The 25,983-nt window shown below is 37.7% G+C and overlaps 1 protein-coding gene across 2 annotated transcripts in view; it reads left to right on the top strand.

Moving 5' to 3' along the window:
* Positions 1-11,640, top strand: part of TFEC (transcription factor EC) — a 66,093-nt gene extending 54,453 nt beyond the window's left edge. For both annotated transcript variants that reach the window (XM_014248846.2, XM_088055490.1), the window contains exons 7-8: positions 5,151-5,298; positions 6,217-11,640. In XM_014248846.2, coding sequence (XP_014104321.1) covers positions 5,151-5,298; positions 6,217-6,597 — 529 coding nt within the window. In that variant the 3' untranslated portion in view covers positions 6,598-11,640. The remainder of the gene's footprint in view (positions 1-5,150; positions 5,299-6,216) is intronic.
* Positions 11,641-25,983: the final 14,343 nt, after the last annotated feature.

Here is a 25,983-nt window from a genome sequence, read left to right as displayed (position 1 = left end):
CTGGCAATGCCTACACAAGAACAGTTTCATGGTAGTCGGGCTTAAATTACCAGAAAGCTCAGCGAGAAAAAGCCCTTTCCTTCAAGAATTCTAGTAGTTTTACAGAACTGGACTGTTAAGAGAACTGCTGAGGATTTGGGCATAAGCAGTGGGTTGCTCTCACTCTCTCCTTTCTACTCTCTGCATCTATCTGTGCCTGACCTCTGTGGACAGACCCTCTAGCAGCCAGCACAAACACACTTCTTGCAAAGGAAAAATTGTGTACACTCATGCTGGTATAGAGTGGAAACTTGCTGCCTCTTTCAGAATAATACACTTGGCAACGGTGCAAATCCTCAAAACAAGTACAAAGTCCTTCCAAGTACTTTGAGCAGATTTCTTTAGTTTAAAGCTAATTTCTCAGAAATAGGGAAAGAAATGTTCTGCAAACACAGTTTTAACTTTGCAAATGATTTGTTATTGGTAACTGATCTGTGTCTTGCAAACTCTGTCACTATCACAGTCTTTCAAACACTGCTTTTATTAATTAGTTCTAATCTTAGCTGATCAGATGCTCCCATCCTTCCTACACGAGTTCCACTTCCGTAAGCTAATGAAGCTTCTTTGACTTCAACAAAGTTAAATTAATGGAAATGAGCTGAAGTCTCTTTTCTATTTTTTGTTTCTCCAAAGTGGGAAACTCTACTTGGTGAGAGTTACATGCTTTGTTCTGGGCATTTGAGTTTTGCAGACAGAATCAGATGTTAAAGTTAGGAGGAGACAAGATTCAGAGACTAATGTGTTTTTTACTTTTTTTTTTATTTTCCATACAAATCTTGTTATTTTTGTTAAACCTCTGTTAATTAAACTCTCTAACACATCTGTAGCTTGCTAGAAACTTCAAATTTCTCCACCACATGGACACACAGGAAAAAAGAAGCAATCCTCCTTTGCAGAGGCCATTTCTGATGAACAGACCTACAAAACACCTTACTGCTTTCAAATGACTTGGCTTGGATGTAGAATTTCCCATGTATTTCAGTATTTATGGGCTGGTGCCGTGCATGCATTTAATAAAAATAAAGACTAAGAAAAACAAAAGCAAAATAAAAATATAAAAAAAAAGCAAAGCAAATTTATAGAATTGAAAGATCAAAATGAAGAAAAGAATTCCTGCCATATCTGAACATCAGCAGGTCTATATCTAAATTTTTAGCATCAAAACAGTTAAGAGTGCAAGTATTTTGTCTGTTTTTATACAGAAGTTTCAAATTAAATGAGGAACAACTGCTAATGATTCCTCAGTTTTTAAAGGTTCTAAAAATGTGTTTGTAGGCCTTTTCATTTCAGTCTTTATTTCTAAGCACAATCCACAAATCTCTAAAAAGTGAAAACTACAATTTCCTAGTGATATTTTTATAACTTTTCAGGTCATTTTATCTAGAATTTATTGTTTTCAGAGAAATAACAGAAACAAAATAACTGATCAGAGAATTTCTGAATTCTTATGTGCTTCTCGTGCTTCTCGTTAATCAATTTTCAAATGCCGAGTTGTTTTTTTCTTCCCATCATTGATGAATCTGCTTGCCTGCCTGATATGTAGAGCTAGATGCATTTCAGACAATTGGTATGCAGGAATCTCACCTTCACCAGCCCAAATTTGCCTTCATCCTCACCAGCTGCAGTGTTGCTCTTCCAGCCCTGTGCATCTGCACAGAGCAGGGTTTCTCTGCAGCCCTGTCCTGTGGCTGCTGTGTGCTGCTCTGGGCTACAATGGATGGAGAGTGCTGGGCATGCAGAATCAGCACAGACACCCCCAGTGTTTTGGTTAGATCCTGGGAAAGAGAGACACAAAGTGAAACACACGTTGACTTTTAAGGCCATCAGCTGTTTCTTGGCTGTGTTGCCTTCAGGCATGGGAAGGTTTAACTTCAATATTCCTCGTTTAATAGGACACCAACCAGTATGTGTACATGTGGGAAGTGATGTAGAAGCCATATGTGGGATACACACACATGCACAGACACACACACATATATACACAGGTTAAAGAGCAGCCTCTTAAACTAGAGTAACCACTGCCTTTTTGTCCTAGCTCTCCATTAGAGTTTTGCCTCTCACATCTGTAAATATTACCACAAGAGATATCTATCAATATGTATCTCATGCAAAAGCTGACCAGGTCCATCTCTCCGGCAGTTTGAATATAGGAATTAGTCTTTCAGTGAAGATTTATTTAAAACTATGAAAAAAAAATCATTACCATAGAAATAAAAACTAAAACTATCAAGGAAACATGACCTAAAAGTAAGCCATATCACAAGGTGATATTCAGTGTAACAATTAAGTGTAACAGGAATGAATTTAATCAAAAAATATTTCAAATACAGTCATGAATATATGACTTATTCATATGTCAGTCAGAAAAATCAACAATTTTTTTTTTTTCTGATTTTGAATTAGTAAAATATCATAACTGACATGAATTTTTTTGGTGAAAACACTATGAAATATTTTCTAAATACGTGATATAGTGAAATTTTTCTGCTGCTGTTACATTTACTCAATTATTTCTCTTTTCCAGTTATGGTTTTTTTTTTTAATTTCATAATACTATATCTTTAGGTTCAGACCATCAGTTCAAAGCTGTCTTAGTTTTGTTTTTAGTATTTATTAGAGACTAACTTTCTTGCCGAGGTAGACTGTGTTTCTCCATGTAGCACATAAAGCTCATATCTGAGATGGCAGTGGAGAGTCCCAGTTTGAAATGTTCTTGTCCTGCTAACTTTATTTATTCATTTAGCTTCTTTATTCATGAGTGGTCTGGCATAGGCAGACGGAAACTTCGCTGTCTTTCAAACTCCACTGCAATTTAGTCATAAACAGGGACCTCTCAGTATTTTACCTAACTTTCTAAAGAGGTGTGACAAAAATGAAATTGTGACATGGTGATGGCGGTCAAAGATTTGTCCAGAAAATGTGTGTACTAAAAGCTTCCTTACCCATTACAGTTTGAACATAGGTAAGCCATTTGAGAGAACAAAGTCCTCTCCTAGGAGGGTGCCCGCCCATGGGATGCTGGCAAGAAATTCTGTCCTCCCACCTGCTCGAGAGGTGCAGGAAGGAGAAGGCAGAGGAGTTGCCAAGAGATAGTTCAGCCATCGTGGGGGAGATTTATCCTGCTCTTGGCTCCTAGTCGTACCTCTGCTCTAGCTTTTTTGAGCAGGCAAAGTCTAAATCAGAATACATACCCAAAGATGGTATTTGGCTTTGTAGACAGCAGGCTTGTAGATAACAATTAATTTCTCTCTGACCTCCTTACCTTCTAATCCCAAAAGCTGTGCATTTCTGGCCTGCAGCACTGAGAGGAGGGGAGGTCCCAGTATACTGGAGCCTCACAGTTTGTATGCTGTCCAGAAAGAACTGATATCTGAATTTGAGCGCTCTTGAATCAAAAAGATGTTACTCCCAAATCTCTAGCAAATTATCTAAATTCTATGGTATGGTTAAACACTGTGATGCTTTATAAAAAAATAATTTTGTGTATTCTTCTTAGTGTCTTAAAGTTATCAACTCCATAAGATTTTATCCCTATTAAAGCATCAGGAAAAGCTGGGTGGTCTGGATCCCTAAATCCTGTACCTGCATGGCTTTTGCACTATACATTCAGAAGAAAAAGAAATCTCTAAGTGTGCTTAGCCTAATGAGGAGAAATGGAGGGGCAAGTACCAATCTCTTCACTCTCGTTACCAGCAACAGCACTCAAGGAAATGACAAGAGGCTGAGTCAGGGGAGCTTTAGGCTGGATATAAGGAAAAGGTTTTCACACAGTGGGTAGCTGAGCCCTGGAAACAGGTTCTCCAGAGAAGTGGTCATAGCACCATGCCTAGCAGAGCTCAAGGACTGTTTGGACAATGCTCCCAGGCACATGGTGTGATCCTTGATGTGTCCTGTACAAGGCCAGGAGTTAGACTCACTAATTGTGATGGGTGCTTTCCAACTCACCATGTTCTATGATTCTATGAATAAGGGAAAGTGATAATAGTCAGGCATATAATTTATATTTTTTTTCACTCCATAAATAATAGCATGTAAATATCTGTCTTTGGAATAGGTATTGAAAAAATGCTTGTTTCTCCCAGCATCAGATTCTTGTTTTAACAGCTTTTCTTTCTCACAGTTGTGTTTGGGACCAGAAGCTTGGCTAACCACCCACTCAGCCTAACCAATCTTGCAGTGAAGTAAATAGTTTGGATAAAGCCCGTATATCTGTATATTTAACACAGTGAACTCATCCTGTATCATATAATTCTGAAATTTATTAGAAATAAAACATTTTTTGTAATATTCTTTCTTGTTCCAAGACCTTACTTAAAGGAATGCATGAAAATTTGATAAATGGATACACGGAAAGTCTTTGCACAATTACATCTGGACAAGTGTTTTGCTGCTAGTAAGGCTGTTTGTAAGCTGGAAGTCAAACCATGATTTCCTGAATGATAGGCAGGTTTAATCTCATTTCTTTGCAAAGCTTTTTTTTTTTGAGTTGGGGTCTGCATGTAGCTGTAGGTTTTAACTTGTTTTTTTAATATTGTTTCAAGATTTTTGAACATGATTTTTGTCATTCCCTAGTCATTATGATTATAAAAGTGTGATTTTTCTGGTCTGTCATCAATGAGGAGTGGCATTCAGCACAGATCATTTTTTTCTCTACAAGCATAAAAGCAACCTCATTAGTAAGTCAGGTAAAAGGAGTAGTATATTCAAAATGATCTTTAAAAATTTAGGCTTAAGTCCTCAGTAATGTATATTTCCTAGTTCATTAATGCAGAAATACTGCACATAGATTTTAATCTTAGAGTTAATAATAAAAGCAATTTTCACTAAAAATATAAAAACTGTAATGGTAGAATCATGATATTGCATTTAGCTCTCCCACAAAAAGTCACTTTATTACTTTCTTTTGACACTTATTTTCATTCTGGGATTAATTTTACTATATAAGGGCTTCTTAACTATTCTATTAAAATTTCCATTCAGAAGCAATAATATCTAAGAGTGAATAATAGTCATGTAAATCATTATTTCATATTAATGTAAAAGATTTTGTAAGTTCTTATGAATTCTGCTGACATGCACAATTGTGAAAAGGTTATCTCTACATTCTGCAGTGATATGCGCTGGAACAAAGGAACTATTTTAAAAGCATCGGTGGAGTACATCAAGTGGCTACAAAAAGAACAACAGAGAGCCAGAGAATTAGAACACAGGCAGAAGAAATTAGAGCATGCTAACAGAAGACTTCTACTCCGAGTCCAGGTTTGTATAAGTGTTGCCATGAACTACAAAGCTTTCTCAGTATTTATCCCCCATCAGAATTTGTTAATCTACATAATTTTTCTTCAAATGACCTTTATTAAAAATAAATTGACTTTACCTATTTATTTCTGTATATATTGGTGAGGGGGTTTTCTTTAGATTTCTAGGAAATTTCTTTGATAATTATACCTCACATAAGGTAACTACTGGAAAAGTAATAAAGTATTTTTACAAACAGTTTCATGATGCATGTGTTAGAAACAAAGACAAAAATAATAAGGAAATAAGTATATTCCTGCAGCCAAAAAATCAATACTGGACACAAAATTCCCTTCAATGTTTTAATTTTCCCTTTCAAACTATTTAATGCATTACACTCCCCAGTAAAAGTGTCTTATGTTGTATCTGCTTTTGACACAGAGGCAGAATATAACCCTTCATGGTTCGAAAAATAAGATTCTAGTATTGACATACACCTATGGAAATGGGATGGGTAGATAGGTAGGCAGACATAAAACTGATCATCTTACATATGTTGATTTACTCATATATCTGTATAATATAAGCATTATCAAGTAAAGCATCTTCTTTTTCACTGAATAGCAGCTTTATAATGAACTGTCTAGTTGCAGCATTCTTCTGCTACCTTCATTGGATTCAGTATGCAATGGTTTTAGAGAGGCTGTCCTACCTCTCCTGTTCTTGTAGAATAGTTGCTTAATGACAGAAAGGGGTACAAAAACACTTGAGTGGCAAATTTTCTTAGATAAAAAAATTAATATTTAAAAATTTAATCTCACAAGTGTGCTACAGGTATAATACATTTTCATACATGATTTGAATATTTCTGCAATTGTTCTGAAGAGACTGATTTCTCTTTTAAAATTGTTGTCTAATTATTTTTGTTTGAAATGTTAGGAACTGGAGATCCAGGCACGTGCACATGGCCTTCCAGTCATGTCTTCGCTCAGTGCTGTTGATTTAGCTGCACAGGTCATCAAGCAACACTCTTACCCAGAGGAGAGCTCTGTAGACTACTCTCAACCAGTGCCTCTGGTACATGGACAAAATTCTGATGTCTGCGATGGATCCACAGCCTTTTCCGATCCACTTTCACACTTCACAGATCTGTCCTTCAGCGCAGCTTTAAAAGAAGAACAACGACTAGAGGAAATTTTATTGGATGACACAGTGTCACCATTTGGAACAGACCCACTCTTGTCCTCCACATCTCCAGCTGCATCAAAAGGGAGCAGCAGAAGAAGCAGCTTTAGCACAGATGATGGAGATGATTTATAAAAGCAGAAAGGGTCTCATACTTCTCTAAACCATGTGTTAAAAGACTGAGTTGAATATAAGCATGGTGTTTGCTCTTATTTTAAATACCTATAAGGAGAGACACTGTAAAAATCAATTACTACATGACAAGGGTTTCAATCAGCCCTTACTTCACAAGAAAATAAGATGGACATGAACTCATATCACTCTGCCCCAAATTCACCTTCTGTTCACAGCTGACATTTGCATAAATCTGTCTTCACTGGGAATATTTTTAATATCACTTTGTGACTTTTTATAGTACTATGAAAATCATTACCACAAAAGGTATATCCATGTTGCAAAACTGTATTCAAACTCTTTTCAATATTCTTATACTTTTCTCTGCTACAAATATGAGTTTTAGTAATTTGTTAATTTCCTTAATTTTTTTGGTAACTAAAAATTCTACAAAATGTGAAGCAACAGAGAACTATTTAAGCTGGAAACTGCGGAGTTGTTACAGGTTTTAAAATCTAAAAAAGTCAAATGGTAATGCTTCCACACAAGTAAGCATGAAGTTTAAACTGTGTGGTCTTCTTTTTAAAAGGAGAAAGTCCATTAAGCTTTCCATGGAATTCCATTAGTTTTTCTGGTTTTGTTTGTAGAAAAAGAACATTTTTTTATGGAAACTAACATAATGACAGTGATTCAAATGAACTCAGACAGAAAAAGACAGCATTGCAGCAGAAAGTCTGTGTGGATATACAAGGCAGTATAGACACTCCATGTTACAGTTAGCACAATTTAAAACAACCACTACTTGTGACAGTGCTATGTCAGCTACTTATTCCAAGAATATTCAAACTATGTCCTTTTTTATGTGAAAGAAATTGGAATTCAGTTACAACACTGGGCTGTTGGGTGGTACTTTCAGTGTTCTTTGACAGCACATTGAGGTTTTTCCAAAGGGACTCTATCCATACATGTGCTTTTGATCCATTTGGAAGCAGAAGAAAATGACAAGATTCCCATTGCATAGACCATAAACAACAGAATTTAATTTCATATTTGGCTTTGGACTCCCTGAAGAAAAGCTGGAAAAGAAGATTCGTCAAACTGAAGGGAATATTCAGAAACACTGATGTGATGCACTACCTCTCATAACCAGCTCGCTAGGAGGGGGCATTCAGAAAACTCACTCCTACACACAGTGAAATTCTGGAGAGCGATGTACGTTCCTGAAGAACATTAAATGAAATAATTCCAACTGTAATATTAAAACATGGGAAAATAAACTGGAACGGGTTCTTCATAACTCTTCCTCAATCAAAACCAAAATCACATTAGGGTATTGTTATGGTTTAACCCCAGGAAGAAACCAAGCCTCACTCAGCCATTTGGTCACTGTCCAGCCAGAGTGACTAGGGAGAGAATTGGAAGGGTAAAATATGGAAGGCTCTTGGATTGAGATAAAGACAGTTTAATAAGGAAGGCAAAAGCTGTGCACAAAAGTGAAGCAAAACAAGGCATTAAGTCACTGCTTCCCAGGGGCAGGCAGCTGTTCAGCCATGTCCAAGAGAGCAGAGCCCCATCACATGTAAAGGTGACTTGGAAAGTCAAATGCCATCACTCCAAGTGTCCCCCTCTTCCTCCTTCTTCCCCCCACTTTATATATTGAGCATGATTTGATGTGGTGTGGAATATCCCTTGGTCAGTTTGGGTCACCTGTTCTGGCGGTGTCTCCTCCCAACCTCCCATGCACCCCCAGCTCCACTGCCAGTGTGTCAGTATGAATGCAGAAAAGGCCTTGGCTCTGTGAAAGCCCTGATCGGCAACAACAAAAACAGCTATTATCAACACTGTGTTCAGCACAAATCCAAAACACAGTCTCCTACTAGCCACTGTCAAGAAAATTAACTCTACCCCAGCTGAAGCTACCATAGGAGTTCTGTCATGATGCAAAATATGTTTCAAAATTGCTTATTTATTTTTCTGTCACAGCCTGCCTCACTCCAGAAGTGTCACAGGTTTGGAAACAGTAAGAAGAGATTAAAGTGGATTACATCTTGCATGAACATTTTAAGTTTTTAAAAATGTACTATCCAAAACCAGAGCAATTGTTTCTTATTATTGCCTCTTTTGTTATTGGTACCTGGGGCCTCCTTACAGTCATTGTGAGGTTTGTGCTCCTACCAGGCCATAGCACATGCCTGACCAGCCTTGGCAGTGTCACAACAGTTTCACAATTGGAAAATTAGGAGCTGGATAATAAATCATGCCAAGATGGCTATGTAATATGATGGTGTGTCCAATTTCACAAGAATATTTATAATTTTAGGAATCTCAAGGTTTTCTATGAGTTTGTGCAGACTACTTGGATGTAAGGCGACCTGTAAGCACAGGCCTGACCGTTAGAAGAGGCTTTGATACACTCACACTTCATGTATGAAAAAACTACAACAGACAGGGTTCTGGTAATTTTGTTTTGTTTTGGTGGTTTTGTTTGTATTTTTTTTTTTTTGTTTAGGGTTTTTTTGGGTTTTTTTTTGGTTAGTTGGGGATTTTCTGGTTTTGTAGCATATCAGAAAGACAAAGAAGTGTTAACCAAAGATAACTGGATATAGGACTGACTGCCACTTTGGATTAATTAAAAGAGGAAACACTTTGTCATAGTTTTGTCAAAGACAGAATATTGACATTGAATACAAACATGATGAGTTAAAAGTAACCTTTATGCCCATATTATGTCCAGCATAGTATGAATATTGTCCATTTCAGCTGATGAAAGGAAGGGATATTTGGTTGATATCAAATGCCATTTATCTTTGTACTGCAGTTTCTACTACATTAGTTTTAAATATACCAGTGTGGATTGCTCATAATGGAGAAAAAGAAATTAAATATGAATGTATTACATGATTTTCCCATTGAACTTTTACATGTGAGTTAGACCATACTTCTGAACTATACTGACTTTAAATAAAATCCTGAATTTCATCTCTTTTATAAGCACTGTTCTAAAAAAACATTATAGTGCATCCATTAAATTTTTTAATGTTGATTTTCATTCTTCTGACAATTGCTTCAGTCTAAAACACCAGATTTTTTCTCTCTTCTTGCATGAGAAACTTAAAATAGTCAAAGCTCTTTTTGCAAGGCACTGTATTGTATCTATCATTAAAAATACACAAGCTGTCCTCCTTCACACAAAACCTCCAGCTCCCTTTCCCAAAACAATAAATGCATCAATCCTTCTGGTATTTCTCCAACATTGCATTTTTGCTAATAGGAAGTCATCACAGTTAGTATTTCAGTTAATAATTATGGCCCAGATTACAGGTTCACCCTTGAAATTTAGTGGTGGTACAGACTGCAAAACCAGACTAGGACATTCTGGGGATTAATAGGTATTTGAAGGTATTAAGGAGATACATGTGCTGGCAGTCACATCCCAAACTTTCTGGAATAAACACTCCCTCTCCCACCACAGTCTTGGAAATGGTGCTGTGAAGCTGATAGGACTTCTAGGGCAGAGGCAAGCCCAGTCCTACCAGCTTCTGCTGAGGAAAGGGATTTCACAGCTACAGGGACAAATCCTGACATTTTCTGTTGGGCAGAATTTCTTTGCTGTCTATGCAAACTTTATTGGGTTGAGTTGTGGTGCAAGCAAAATATACTTTTTAGCTTTTTCTAGCAGAGAACTATTTAGTGTAATCTTATGAAAGAGATTCATAATATGCCTGTGGCTCTGAGCCTAGAAAAGAGTTTGAAGTCTTACAGATCTTGACCTCAAGCAGGGCAGGGGGTAGAAGAACTGGCTATTTTTGTCAAGATGCATTAATTGAGGAGTTACTGCTTGTTTTCAGTAGCAGCTGTTCAAAGCTAGTGGACATATTCCTACAGAATCCACAAAACAGCAATTACACAAAAGGAAAGGGAGTTGAAATACTAACATCCTGTTTAATTCATGGACATAGATGCTATACTAAGAAAAGAAAACTAAATTATTTCATTTTGCATAGCATGAATAGTGTGAATAGCTACCATAAGTGCAAACAGTTTTAACAAACAGGAACAGTTGCTTTATATAATAAAATAACTAAATATAATTCAGTTGCTTAATCTTAATAAGAACATTGATATTATAATACTTCCTGAATTTAATAGAACTGTATATATAAATGGAGGATGTAAAATTATTGTAATTTAAAATTATGTTAAGTTTCTTAGACAAGTAAAGGCATTTACATTGCTACTATGAGACTGTAGAATATTTTTATAATAATTGCTATTTTTCATTGTTAACCATATAGTATCTTGTTTTCTAAGTCATTGTATGGAGACAGAATGTACTTTATTACACACTATATATGCAATCTTTTTACAATTACATTTTATACTTGCTGGCATTTATTGTTTATTGTATGAATATAATTAAAAGACTGAAAACATCTTTTTATATGTCCCTTGTGGAACTTCACTGTCCAGACCCTCAAAAATGCCACCAAAAGGCAATATAGTAACATCCAATAACATCTGAGATACCTAACAGACAAAACACTTCACAACTGCTAAACATTTAGTCCATTATGATGCATCATGATCCAGTAGCATCCCATTAATAAAAATAATTGATACATTCTTTAATATGGTCTCTTGCCATCTGCTTATTCCTGCTGCTAAGGCTTTGATTTATGGAAAGTGTTTCAGAATGTTGCAAAATTGCTAGCAGGCATGATGATATCAGTTAAATCACTAAGAAGCTCTACAAAAACCTTTTAATGTACTAGATGTTCCCCAGACAATCTAGGATAAACAGAATATTGTATTTTAAGATGTAAAACATTTTTTAAAGCTGATAATTAGGTAGCATTTGGCACTAAAAGATACTCACTTAAGGAAGTAAGTAAGGATTCGGATTTCATTTTGAATTCCTAATATCAAAAGTGCTGCCTTCTTTAGAAGATATTTGGTACTTTGTGCATGAAATGATGTAAAAGTTGTTGAGTAGTAATATAAATTTAAACTATAGTTTTGTAATAGTTTATCATTTCATGTAAAACAGTGCTCATTGTTTGTGTACATCAGATAAACATTTTATTTGTACTAAAGATTTCTTCAGTCTCTTTATTTTGTCAAATCATTAAGACACCCCATCAGTATTAAAATTGAATATTAATATTATTTAAAGTTCAGTGATTATCTATGGAAAGAAGCTTTGCTTTTTTACATATTTATTATGTACTTAGGATTTGACCATAAAAGGTACTCAGCTCCTTTGTGAAGGGACTGAGATCCCCCCTTTGCTTTGTAGAAAGCCAATGCTTATCCTGTTTAGGACTCAGACACTTAATGATTGAATAAACAACATCAGAAAATATAATCAGAAGTTATTTCAGAGATTATAAAAGCCCTATGTGAAACACTTCTTGAATAAAAGTAGTGAGGTTTTCAACAGACAGACAAACAGATTTAATGTCATCATCATTTGTGGTGACAACCAATGGGAGATTAGGGGAAAATGTATGAAGTTGTGGCAATAATCAGATCAAAAGTCTAATTATAAAGGAGACTGCAGCAGTGAAGTATGCTAAGGCTTATTGGTTAAATCACTGGTACCCATCAAGTTAAATATATATCAGTTTCATTAACTGGAAACCACAAGACAAGTGTTCTATATTCAGGGTGGTGATGATTTTGATATAATCTACCACATTGTGGTTAAGTATATGATTCATGTAATAAGAAGAAGATGCCTCCAGGCTATTGTTCCTACCATGGATTAAAATTTACATATTGCTTCTCCTTATGTCAAAACATCTGGTGCCTGCAAATGCTAACATTTTGTTAAAAAGTTTCACAAGATAGGAAAAGTGGATTGGAAACATTGCATGTGAATCATTCAAGCACTATAATGGAATAAGAGGTTGAGTTATGAACAGGCAGATTGAACAGTAGCATAGTCAAATAGATTCATATGCTTATGAGTTCAAGACAATACTTTGTATAAGAAGGGGAAATGCCTCAAATCATAGAAATAACCAGTGAGTTTTTTTCAAATGTCACTGAGATATACAATCTGTCTTTCCAAGCTGCATTTTCCTGCCCAAATAAATCCCTGTATCTAAGCATATATACTAAATAGCTAAGATTGTATTAAATATATTCATTTAATTCATGCAGTTTAAGATGTTGGCATCCTTACTTGCCATTAAGTTTCCTCAGAAAATTTCTTGACTCATATTTACTTTCCTGTTTTACAGCACTATATATCAGGGTTGAATCTCAAAAAATTTCACTGGCAAATTATCTTAATTATCTTGCCTCCTTGAAAAGCCTATGTGTCCTTGCATTAGCACCTAGACCTAGACTTGACACCTTTTTCCCTTTGATTTTCAGGTGGGACTTAAGATGTTAATTTTCAGTTATTGAAACTTTGTGGGTTTGTTTTTTTTTTCTTTTTGATGCTAGGTTGTCAAGAAAGCTACACACCACAGATTGCTGTGATTAGCAGATACATTGCTGTAGGAAACTTTCCTGTGTGTGAAAGGAGGCAATAAACAGTGTTTTCTGTGAAGGGCCTTGATTCAAGTGATATCATATCTATCCATTTTCTGGAATCAATGCGTAAATATCCCTAGATGGATATTGTGCTTGCAAAAGAGGAACCGTTCAAAAAGTTGTGGCTCCCCAAAGTGCTTTTGAATTTTTAAAACATACTCCTTGGATCAGAAATTTACTTTCAGGCTTCTGGAATTCTAGAATATGACATTCATGTGGCCTGAATCACCACCCAGTGATACCTCTGGGATGTTTCAGGACCACGTGTCTGGGAAACTGAGGCAGCAGTGACAGCAATCGCTCCATTCTGCCAGTCCCACTGCCAGGAGATTCAAATGAACCAAGCCTCTGGTGGGGAGCTCCATGGTCCCATCTCTCCAGGGAAGGGTATCTCTTCCCAGTCTCACTTTCCATCTGGATTTCTTCTTAAGATGGCTGGTCACAGGGCTCCTAATCATCCTGCCTCAAATGAGGAGCTGGGTCACTTTTCAACCCTGCTGATATCCAACAGGTTCAAAATCTGTAAGCATTTGTAAGTATATCTGACATTCTGCAATCTGGTATTGGCCCATGAAAGCAAGCCAGGATTTGGCAACAAACCTGAGCTCTTCTTCAGACCTCCCAGACTTCTGAGCCAAAGAAGATTTGAACAAGAGGGCAGCCAAAATCTCAACCAAGAGCACTCCCTCCTACAAACCTGCTGAGAACATTAATTTTGTTAATGGTGGTTAACAGGAGTTTTAGTTGGTTTTTATTTTTAAGCATTTTACTGAAAACCACGTTTGTACATTGTATTTACTTGTGATGGACGTGTCTTCAGTTTCCAAAGATCCAAAACTGTTTAAGTTTAATACCCAGAATTTGACAAAAATCTGTTAGCTGAAGTATTTTACATACTCTTCCAGGAGTAGGTTGAGTTAAAGGAAATGTGTCTTTTTAAAACATAATGTGGAAACCTTAAAATTTCTTAATATAGTATCTTTTCATCAATTAGTTTTTTTGTGACATGTGCACCTCCTGTCATCATTAGGGAATCTCAACAAAAAAAATTCTATTTCTACAGAGCCACTTGGAAAGTAAAGGGAATAACAAAATAATTGCAGATATACCATTCTATCATTTCCTCTGGAAAATAGTTTCTACTGTAGAACAGTTAATATACACAGCTGGCTTGCTATGAAAACAAACTGACACAAAGCAATTTAGTCTTACTGCAAAGTAAAGTAAGCATGGTCAATTTTAAGCATGGGCCAGAGAACTGACTCCTGCAATAAGCACCCAAGGGGCAGTGTCTCCACTTGGAAATTTACACTCCAAATTACATTAAATTTGACTTACTCTTTTGCACTGGGCAGAGAATCCTTTGGGCAAGTAAAAGCAAATCATGAGACAACTGAAGTCAAGGAGCATGGAAAACAAAAGAAGGTAAATTCTTGATCCCAAAATGTCACAAATGGGATTTGGTACACCCAAAGGAAGATCTCTGCTCAAGGGCAAATATAAGCCTGAGAAGCAGGCAGAGGAGTACTAGACTGGGCTCTGGCAGAACCTGTCCCTTCCCAGAGGAAAAGGGAGCTTATTTCAGGGTATTTACAACTTCCAGTAGGGTAAGTTATAAGCACCACTTCTTGCCCATTTCTCACATTATTCTCTCCCTCTTCAAACCATGACTAATTCTAAAAGAGACAAAATAAATTCTCCCCTCCCTTCTTCACTGCTCTTCCTCCTTGAGAGGTGGAAGTGTGAAGAGCATCAGCTCCTCTTGCTTCTCAAGGACCAGCTGCAGCTCCAGGTGAACATGTCAGACCAGTCAGTGGTTTAACAGGTTGGTAGCTCTGGAACAGTGCCAATGCATTACTGGTAACAAGTATTTATGTGATTATTTTAAAGGCCAGAATGGGTTTTTACATATCTTGATCTTAAAAGTTACCAATCAGGGAAATAAAATAAACATATTTACCCTTTAAGCCCTGCTGCTTCAGAAGAGCTAATTTAATTTTGATGCTCAGAGTATTGAAATCCTGTAAGAAATAGATACTTGGTTCTCTCAGACCCCTGAAGTCCCAAAATGGATGGTTGTTGGCTTCAGGCACTCTTATTGTTGCTAGGGAGTTAACAGGGCTTGTTGGTAACCTTGCTGGTGGGACCAGATTTTGCATCAAGAGCATGTTGACTGAAGATTACCTTCTACATAAGAGTTCATGCTTGCACTTTCAAAATTATTTTTTGGATAGATAAGAAAAATACAGTTATTACTGCAACCATGAGCCTCATGACCTGTTTTGAATAGTGAAGTAATGCAGAGAATAAAGTATATTTCACACTAAAATATTTGCAAAAATTTTCCTATTTGGACTTTTCTCTTCAAAGCCCATTTCCTGAAGCAGATGTTTGAAATATGAACACAGGCTATGAATTACTTTGTTTTGGAGAGCTAAGTTCTTATGCAAACTGAGAGAAAGTGATTCAGGACTATTCATAGATTGTTTCAGTGAGATGGTAGCTTTATAATTTTCTTTCTTTATTTCCTTAAAGCATTTTTGCTAGATGCCAGTAGCAGCCAAAGAAGCTAAAAGTAGAAACAGAGAGAGTGATGTGATTTACAGACAAATTGGACTTCTGTATATACTCAGAAATATGGACACAGATTTTGTGTACAGAAATAATTAAGGTCCTAAGTGTCCTCTGCAAATTCCACATACCAGCATAGCTCTGCTGGTATGTGGAGCTAAGATGTTACTCAGAGAGCAGCACGAGGAACTGATCTTATAAAAAGCACTGCAGCAGTATCACACTTTCCAAGACTTGTTTCTTTCCTCCTTTATGAAGTAACTTCATAAACATCACATTTCTATTCCATTATTAGAGCACATCTCTTGTCAAGAAGGCTGTGAAAGCCCTGTTCCCATTTAGTGCAAGGTCCTGCATTATCTCCTTTGTCTATAAAATGCAGGGATACTTAGGTCTGTATTATAAATAATAATACATGTATGCAATGGATGGTTCTAATGATGTAGTTCAGTTTCAGGTTTTTACAGCCATTCATAAACTGCTTCAGCAGACTTCTTGTAATTTATGATATCAATAGAGCCCCTTAAATTACATCTGAGATTCTGCCATGTATTGCCCTATGAAAGAAAATGGTTTTGTATTCAATATCAGTGTTAGAGGAGTGCTAAAGGGAGAATGAACCAAAAGTCAAGTGCCCTTTATTGAGAGTGAAAATTGCCTTCATGGTGTGCAATACGTGAGAACTGGACACTTGAAAACAACTGCTGTAATCCTCAACTTAACTGCTTGCTTTGTAGCTATGTGGAGCTCCCTAACACTGGTTTGCGATAAGCTTGTCAGAGTCACAAGAAAGGTGAGTGCATCTTTCACTGTGCTGTACTTTTTGGACCCACAGCTTACAACTCAGAGAATGTCAGGGTCAAAATACCTCGTGAACATTTTTGAATTGTCCAGTCTTATTCAGGATCTTCTATGTCTTGCAGGGGCTGTCTACCATGCCACGACCTGCTGGGGGGAAGCAGAGCTCCCAGCCTGAAAATATTAATCCTGAAGGCCATGTTGTCCAGAGTAGTGATGGCACTTGTAAAAGAGCCAAATATTCTTGACTGTAGCATGAATCTGTACTGACAGTTTTGAGTATTTCCAGTCTTGACCCACGTACAAGTACAAGTTGTCTTGTCTGCCTTTGTTAGGCAAGGGGATAAATCCCAATGCACCCATTAGAAGATGGATCACAGCATGGTAGGTTATTGCCTCCACAGGTTTTTTTTTTCCCTTTATTCGTCTTCCTCCTGTAAAAACCCTCTAAGGAGGTCAAGAACTGCAGGTGGTGAGGGGACTCTTCAAAACTAGCCAGAGAGAACTGGCCAATTTAGCACTGAGTTATTTTAATTCAGGTGCTTTCTTCTTCTGCAATGTGTAAACCTTCCTTGAGCAGAGGACTCCTGGGGGTTGTGGCTGGAGGGGATCCATTACTGTCTTGGCTCCATCAAAGCTCTTCTGGGGACGGGGAGGTGACGTGAAGGCACTGAACCTTGCTGGGGGACAGCTCATGTGGTTCCCCACCACATGAGTGCTTTTATTCCTGTCTAAGGAATTATATTCCACCACTAAAAATCAACAGAAAATGAAGTTTTATAGAAGCTATACTTGCAGAACCAGACAAGCTTCTGATTTCAGAACTGCAAGCACATTCAACTGTTTGTGTTTCAACAACAAAAGCCATTTGTATAAGATATTAAATCTGAATTAAGAAGAAACACGATAGCCAGGATACTGGTCAAAATATTTGAAATGTAAATGGATTTTTAGTGGGTTATTTTTACTATTTGCATTTAAATGGAGTTTGACCTTGATTGTTACCTCGGAGGAAAGGCAAATTTAGAGACATTCTTTTGCACAAGGTGCAAAACAAAACCTTAGCAGATTTTATATATGGAAGAAAAATCTCGTAGTTTTCAAGGGTGTTCAGCTGATATTGGAGGGGATAAATCAGATTTATTTTGTCTAAGCAACAAGGGAGACACAAAGAAAAGACTTGTTCTGAACATCCCATCTAAGTTTAAAAATACTTTGTCTTGGCCTGAACTTTGAGTGTTAAATATACTGACACCTTGAGATCGAAATGCAGCAGAGGCAAACAAGACATGGCATGTGAAAATTTCTTGGCTTTTTAGATAGTACTCTAATCCTATTGTACCTAACAATTTATATAGCAGAACATATCAATTCATAAGAATATTATCTAGACTACTTTTTATTGCTTTTACTGTTTTATTTCTTTTTTTTTTTCCCAGTGCAATTTAATTCTAGTGGCACTGTGTAATTTTCATCAACAATAGAAATTAAATGTATACAGTAGAAAATGGATCATGTTTTAAAAAGCTCCAACCTGTCAGATGTCCATTAATCTATATATATATTCCATGTAGGAAGTAGAAAGCAATATGAGTTTTCACATTCTTTGTATTTAATATTTACCTGTGGGCATGTATAAAAAAATTCTAATAAATCCACAGCTACTTACAATTTACAGAATGGGACTAATGCTGGTAGTTGATCCTAAACTGACACAAACCAGATATTCTCTTAATGTTACTCCAAGGAATTTTAAACTGACTCTGTTAAAGCCAAGGTTATTTGCCTTGGGGATGCCTAATGGAAGGGTTATTATAACACTGTCCACAAATAGGTGTCTTGAGAGAGCCAGGGCCATAATACTTCATTGACAGCTAATAGATTGTGCTATTGCTGTATCATAGTCATCTTTAAGGCCAAAGGTCGCACCTCTTCCTTAATATTTAAATAAAGATACTTGACTGGAGCAGAAAACAGCTTATTGCCAGTGATGGCTGCTGCTCAATTTACAAGAACCTTTACAAAGTCATGCTAATTCCTGGCCTCCTTAGAATGCACGATAACCTTTCATAAATCCATCTTTTCCAGATGTCCTTGGAAATGACAGTTATAAAACTACAAATGATTTGTAATGCAAAATGGGACTGACAGACTTGGAGATTAGTTCTCAGTGTACTAAAATGACTAAAGTCTATAGCTAACAGAAGACTTAAACTGCATCAATAAGTATCTGCCAAAACAGCTCATGAGTATCTTCAACATGTACAGTCAAAGCTGGAAAATAAGAAGTACTCATGATTGTAATATAAAAAGTGGCAAATTTCTCTCTAAGGGTCTCAGAGCAGAACTTTGTGTCTGTGGGTCAGTCTGGAAGGCAGATTTTGAATTGCTCATGCTTCCAATTCAACATTTCATTTATCTGTATCTTCTCACTCACAAACAGGACTTTTCATGAACCAAACACAGTTTTTTATGAGATGAAATTCTATTCACATTTACACACATCACAGTTCAAATTGATTACAGAGTGTATTTAAATTTAGAAAGTGCTGCTGAAAATACATTTTGTTAAAAAAGAAATACTCATTCCACCTTTAGGGAGAATATCCTCTTCAAGGTTTTGAAAGTATATATATATATATATATATACACAAATAATGTTTCTGAATTTCACTATAATACACTATAATTTTTATATAACTAAAGTCTGAACAAAGGCTAAAAAAATCTTCAGAAATAACAGTTGTTGTCAGGATTACCTAGAAATACAGTCTTCTACCTGAGGCAAAAATTACTTTCTAATACTAAAAAAAAATTAAGAGGAGACAAACCCAAGTCAGATAAAACATTAGGGTGACAGCAACACCTCATGGAACCAACTGTAGGAGAGCAACCTGCATTATAGCTTCTACTCATGACCCTTCTCTTTGGTTTTCTTTCTTAGTTTCAATGTACTTGCTCACTTTTGTTCTCAGGTCCTTTGTCTAAAAGACGCTAAGCCTAGGAAGTATTAATTTTTGGAACTTGGAAGCATTCATTGAATTAATGAAGTATTAGTTGAAGTAAATAAGAAATGTTATCCATCAGGTTAAGGATGTATGTTATTATGAAAGTAATTTTGTTCATCATTTCATATTGTTAAATCTACCTGGGTAAATAATAATATATGTTAGAAAAAATAACATAGATTAATTGGTCACAAATATGTTCCTAGCTTTTGTACATTTGGGAATTAGTTCACAGTCCTGGTTTCTACAGTGGGATTTGTAATTCCAAAGTTTTATATGGATTATCAAAATATATTTGAGCCAATTGTCTGCTCCCACATATTCTACCTCCCCTGTACAGTTTTTCTTTCATGCCAACAATGGTTTGCCAAGACATAATGATTCCTGCTCCCAGACTGAATTAGTGAAAATTATTAGTCAGTCACTCTGTAATTTATGAAGAAAAACTTATTCATAAATATTAAGGAATAGCATTAATAAATCCATTTGAAAAATAATTCTTCAGCTTTCAATCTATTGTTTGTGAGCCGTGATCTTATTTTTCTCTGAGCTCTATTTTGTTTATTTTTATCAAAAAGTCTGATTTTGTATTCTGAAGCTCAGACACCATCTCTGTGATGTCACCTGTTACGATGAGTCAGGGAGGTAAGGGAATAGAGCCTATGCAATAATGACTTTGTCCTATCTTTTCTTTTTATGGCTTGTGGTGTGACTCTTGGGGATGTCGTGTGCAGGCCACAAGTTGGATTCAATGATCATCATTCCAACTCAGCTTATTTGGTGGTTCTGTGATTCTGTTGATCCAGCTGGGAGGTCTTTTCTCAGCTGTCACTATTTGTTCATTCTCACTGCACATCCTTTCTCTTCTTGTCTGGGACCTTCCAGCTTGCCTCTCCATAATTTATTGCAAGCCATAGCTAAACCAACAATACCAAGAGGAGGAGGACATGGATTTTGGCAAGTGCTCTGAGTGTCTGAGGACCACCATGCATTTGGTAGGGATGTGCATGATCATGAAAGGAAACTGTGTGTTGGCATAAACTTGTTTGTAAAATAGCTACAGGAATCTGAGATGAAGCCACACTTCAGATGTTGGTTGTCACTCCTCAGGCTTCTTAGCAAGAAATCCAACAGTGGACTCAGGTGCAAGGAAAAACAGGTTCACTTGAGCAAAGCTCTTAGAGGCTGTAATGAAAGTGAAAAGCAACAGCCTCAGAAACGGCCACCTTGCAAGCAGATTCCTCACCACTTTGGTAGAATATTTTCTAGGTGTTTTTCCTGACAATTCAAATAATGATTATGTACATGGTTAACCTATTTCCCCAAGAAGTATACTCCCTTGCCTATTCCTCTCATTTGAGGGACCTAAGAGCAGAGTGTTTGCCTTTATAGATGTTTAAGAAAAATGTACTCAAGAAGTAAGGAAACAATTCTGATATTTTAAGTTTACAAATTTTTATCCATTTGAATTATCAGAAAATGAAAAATAAAAGTGTGAAAAAATACCACAGTGAGAGAATCCTTTGGTTTGAGATTCCTTAATTCCAGAAAAGAATCTCTGAACTCACCACATGAACTTGGAAATTAAAAAGAAAGGGAGGGAGCTCCATGTGAAATGGTTTTACTCTGCCAACCTGTTTTAAACCACTAATTCAATTTGAGTAAGAAAATTGAAACCATGTGCCTCTTTGTTGCAATGGTTGGCAAATTACACTAGGTTAACCATTTTCTTCCTGCTTATCCCCAATATGGTGTCTTTTCTCAATTTTAAAACATTTTTGCAGGACTAGCAATGAATCTTTTCATGTTTAAAAGATCAGCACATATTTTATGCACAAAGATTGCAGTGCCAAATAAATTTCTGCGGTAGACCACCTCCAGCAATACTCTAAATAATATTTAGAGAGGAGTCCACCTACAGGGAGAAAGTAGCCCAGACACCTATCTGATCAGAGATGATGAGGCAAAGATGATGAAGTTATTCACTAAAGTAGACTCTGTAGTTCTTCTGCCATAAGCAATATATTCAAGGAACTGATTGATAAGACTTGTTTTCATGCAATAAAAATTTGAAGGATGAAAAATGAAAACTGAAGATACACCATGTAAGTGTAAATGTGATCAGAACACAAAAACAGGTGGTTGAGAGGAGTTAATACAGCATATGAACCATACCATTAACTTGTCTTTTGTCTTCCAAAAGGAAAGGGAAACCAGAATGTAAAACAAAAAAAAATAAAAATCGAGGTTTCATTCTTTTTTTTAGTGTCCTTGCTAACCCAATCCACTATATACTTGTTTCCTCAGTGGCATACTACTGTCAACTAGAAAACAAAGCTATATGAATAAATTTTATGTTACTAAAATGGAACGTATTGAAAAAGATAAATGCTGTCTTTGCAAATTGCAAAGTGCCAGTTGGGCTTGCTGAAATACCAACACACTAGTAACAAGTGGGTTATTTAGGCAAATTGCTCAGAACTGTTGGTAAAATTCTTGAAAGAACTGTGAATAACCTGTGTGATGAATGGGGTCGAGAAATCTCATCATCTTCATGTATCTGAGGACAGCTTAATTAATTCAAATGAAGAAATTAAAGGTGTATGAAGGGGATTAAGGCAAAAGCTGAAAATAAAAATAGATCTGCAAAATGTTAGATCTCTCCTAGCCTCAAAAGAGATCAATTAAATCTTTACAGGAGAAAAGGCACTGAAGAGGTCTCCTGTGAAACCAGCAAAAATCTGAAGTGTAATATTTTGGAAATACCATAAATTAAGGAGAATACAATGTGTTATTTTTATATGCTGCAGAACTCCACAGCTCCACCTCCTTTTCCTTTTAAAAATGCTACCCAAATAGCTTAATGCTCAAAACTCTTTGACACAGTGTCCTGGATTTTAACACTTTCTGCCTATTGTATTTTCCATGTCTGCAGCAGGTCCAGAAACCAGTCCTTTCAGAGTTATTATTCTCCATAAATCAGAGAGGAGTGATTGATTCCTTTATAAATTACATGTACCACAGGGCAGACTGGCTGGTAAACACTGTGATAGTAAACAGGCCTTCTCTTTATACCTATATTTTTGAGAACCCTGCACAAAGTTTAAATTTCTGATTAACTGCTTGCTCCTTCTCTAATTAGCATTAACACTAAAAACACTATTCACTATTCATATTTGCTCATCTCCTTATCTTAGATTAAGCAGTGTTTAATATGTGGTTAAAATTATTCTGCACATCATCAACTGATCTATGTGAAACAGCACAGAGAACAAAAGAAGCTTAATCTTCCATGAAGCTTCAGTCAAGTGAAACTGTACATAATCCAGAGACAAGTTTCTTTTTGATAACCTGCACTTAATACACAGCGCATGTCCCCTCTCTCTCTGCCCTTGCATTATTTTGAATCTGCTTATTAAAACAAAAAATTGCTCTGATTATTATTATTATTATTAGCGTTTTGCTAGATTTCACACACTTTGGGCCTAATTGTGCCAACTCTTTGCATTGAGCATGATGGTTGAGCTGTCCCATGGACACAACACTGTGCTTACAGACACGGCAGCAGCATGAAAGAATAAGTTATTCATTTTACTTAGTTATTTTATGGCAGCAGCCAGAAAGAAAGATTTTGTGAGATGAGACTTTCAATAGTGACTGTAGGTGCAAATGCCTTGAGACAAGTAGTTGTCATTTGGGCTGCTAAGACAAAAAAGAAATTGAAAAAATAAACAAGATACCTCCCATTAACAAGTAAAGCAACAGGATATAAATATATGGAATTATTAAGGTGTGACAGCACTTTCTTATTGGTAACCTAAGATGCATCACTAAGCCCTGAATTCCTCACTTAAGTAGGTCAGTGATCTCAACAAACAGGAGCACTAAATCAACCCAAATTTTCTCTGACTTGAAATATTTAATATTTAAAAAAAAGTCACATGGGATTTATGGCAACTTTAATTTCTAATGTCATGTCCTGCATAACGTGATAAATTAAAGCTTGAAACGGAGAGAAAGGCACTTTTGTCCCTTTAGCCTGTGGCAGCCTCGGGATGCCGGTGGTCATTCCCGCAGAGGACGGCAGCCCCTCGCCCGGCAGCCTGCCCTCCGCACGGGGGAGAGCTGCGGGGGTGCTGCGGGCTCGGTGCGTGGAGCCCGGCGCTTCTGGTTCGGGGCAGGGCGGGGATCTATCCCAGGGAGTGCTGCGGGGCACGGGGGAGCAAGCGGTGCGGTGCGGGAGTGCGGGGCACGGGCGGTTCGGTTCGAGCGGTGCATTTCCCTGCGGGGCCGTGCGGTGCGGTTCGAGTGGTGCGGTGCTATGCGGTGCGGTTGGAGCGGTGCAGGTCGGTGCTGTTCGGTTCGAGCCGTGCGGTTCAGTTCGAGCCGTGCGGACCGGTGCGGTTCGGTTCGGCTGGAGCCATGCAGCCCGGTGCGGTGCGGTTCGGCTGGAGCCATGCAGACCGGTGCGGTTCGGATGGAGCCATGCAGGCCGGTGCGGTTCGGTTCGGTTGGAGCCATGCAGACCGGTGCGGTTCGGATGGAGCCATGCAGGCCGGTTCGGTTCGGTTCGGTTCGGTTGGAGCCATGCAGGCCGGTTCGGTTCGGTTGGAGCCATGCAGGCCGGTTCGGTTCAGTTGGAGCCATTCAGGCCGGTTCGGTTCGGTTGGAGCCATGCAGGCCGGTGCGGTTCGGTTCAGTTGGAGCCATGCAGACCGGTGCGGTTCGGCTGGAGCCATGCAGGCCGGTTCGGTTCGGTTGGAGCCATGCAGACCGGTGCGGTTCGGTTCGGTTGGAGCCATGCAGGCCGGTGCGGTTCGGTTGGAGCCATGCAGGCCGGTTCGGTTCAGTTGGAGCCATGCAGACCGGTGCGGTTCGGTTCGGTTGGAGCCATGCAGGCCGGTGCGGTTCGGTTCGAGCCGTGCGGCCCGGTGCGGGCCAGAGGGAGCCGGCCCGCCCGGCGCGGCGCTCCCGCCGCTAGAGGTCGCTCTCGGCCCAGCTTTGCCGCTCCTCGGCGTTAATTATTTTACTCCAAGGAACAATTCTGCCTTTTCGATCGGAATGCCTCGTTTTAAGCGGCGTGCTAGAGAAAGATATAGTGCCTCCTTAGCTTGTTCTCCTGCTGATGAGTAGCTGTTGGGTTGAGTGAATGAATCATCCCGGATATTTTAATACGCAATGGATATACTTTAGCAGAGAAGTTTGACTTTCGCCTTGGCCTCCAAAAGGTGGAAAAATTGATAGGACAGATAAAACAATATGCCCTGGTAAAAAAGAGAGAGAAAGGCTTACTATTGAGAGAAAGGCAACATGAAGCTTCAGACCCTCATGAGGACACCTAGGATCTGGTATATACTTAGATCCATAATTGCAAATGTAAACCCTTTTACAGTTGTTTCTATTCCTTTGTTTTGGGGGAAAAAAAAGGCATATTTTTCCCTACATGTTGACAGTGTAAGTTCTAGTGTATAACTACTTCCACTTTCTCTTGCATTTTTTCTTTTAATAAAAATTGGGATATTAACTGTGGTAGTCATCTTTTTTATTACAACCTTATTATGAAATAAAAGCCCTATCAAACTTCTTTGTTTACCATGTTCTTACTGCTTTCAATGCTTGTATGATGTTGCTTTCCTTATTCTTCCTACACAGATAAAGCACAACACTATCCAAGTCACATAATGTTATGTTAATAAAAACAAAGGGCATGAAGCAAACTGAACAAAATGCAAACACAACCCCATCCCCCTGAAAAAGGCAAACTGTATTTGAAGAAAGCACAGCAAAGCAAATTGATGTCAGCTGTAAGGGAATATAAAGATCCATGGGATAGAAAGAATTTCCCGATTTCCAAGGAAACTAGAGGAAGACGAGTGGAGAGAATCTTCTTAGCACAGGGTGGAGAATGTGGGAGGTAAAGAAGAATATGCTGCAACAAATCATTGACAGTAACATGCTGAGGGAAGTCAGAGTAAGGGAGGAGATTCCTGTTAAACAGAGAAGAAGACACTGCAATGATGGGGGGACATAAAAAGGGGTTTGAATTAGCAGTAGCAGGATGATATAACCTGGCCAAAACTGGGAGACAAAAAAGAAGCCAGAATACTGTATCAAAAAATACTATGAACAGAGCAGGAAAGCACTGTAAGGAAATGTTATGGGGCCGTAATCATACCATTGAGGCTATGCTGAAAGAATTCAAGGTGAGGTCTATTTCCTACCAACAAACTGATAGGTGGAGTTACAGGGTGAGTACATACTCCCCACAATATCTTATTGGAATTGTTAAAACGTTAGTGTAGGTCTGGATTCTGATTTCACTTATATGCTTTCACTGTTGTGCAGCTGGAAATCTCACTGGAGTTACTACTTATTTACAGTCCTTTGAGATCACACTCAGGATTCTGAAAAGCAAAGAGGTTCTCAGTATTCCTTTTATGATTCTCAATTGCTTGTTCAGTGATGACAAAAAAATCTTTCTCTCAAA

This window comes from Pseudopodoces humilis, chromosome 5 (genome assembly GCF_049639895.1).
Source record: "Pseudopodoces humilis isolate 2021_Gansu_Grassland_sample_001 chromosome 5, ASM4963989v1, whole genome shotgun sequence".
Classification (NCBI taxonomy): Eukaryota; Metazoa; Chordata; class Aves; order Passeriformes; family Paridae; genus Pseudopodoces; species Pseudopodoces humilis.
This window is presented reverse-complemented; position numbering and strand designations above follow the sequence as displayed.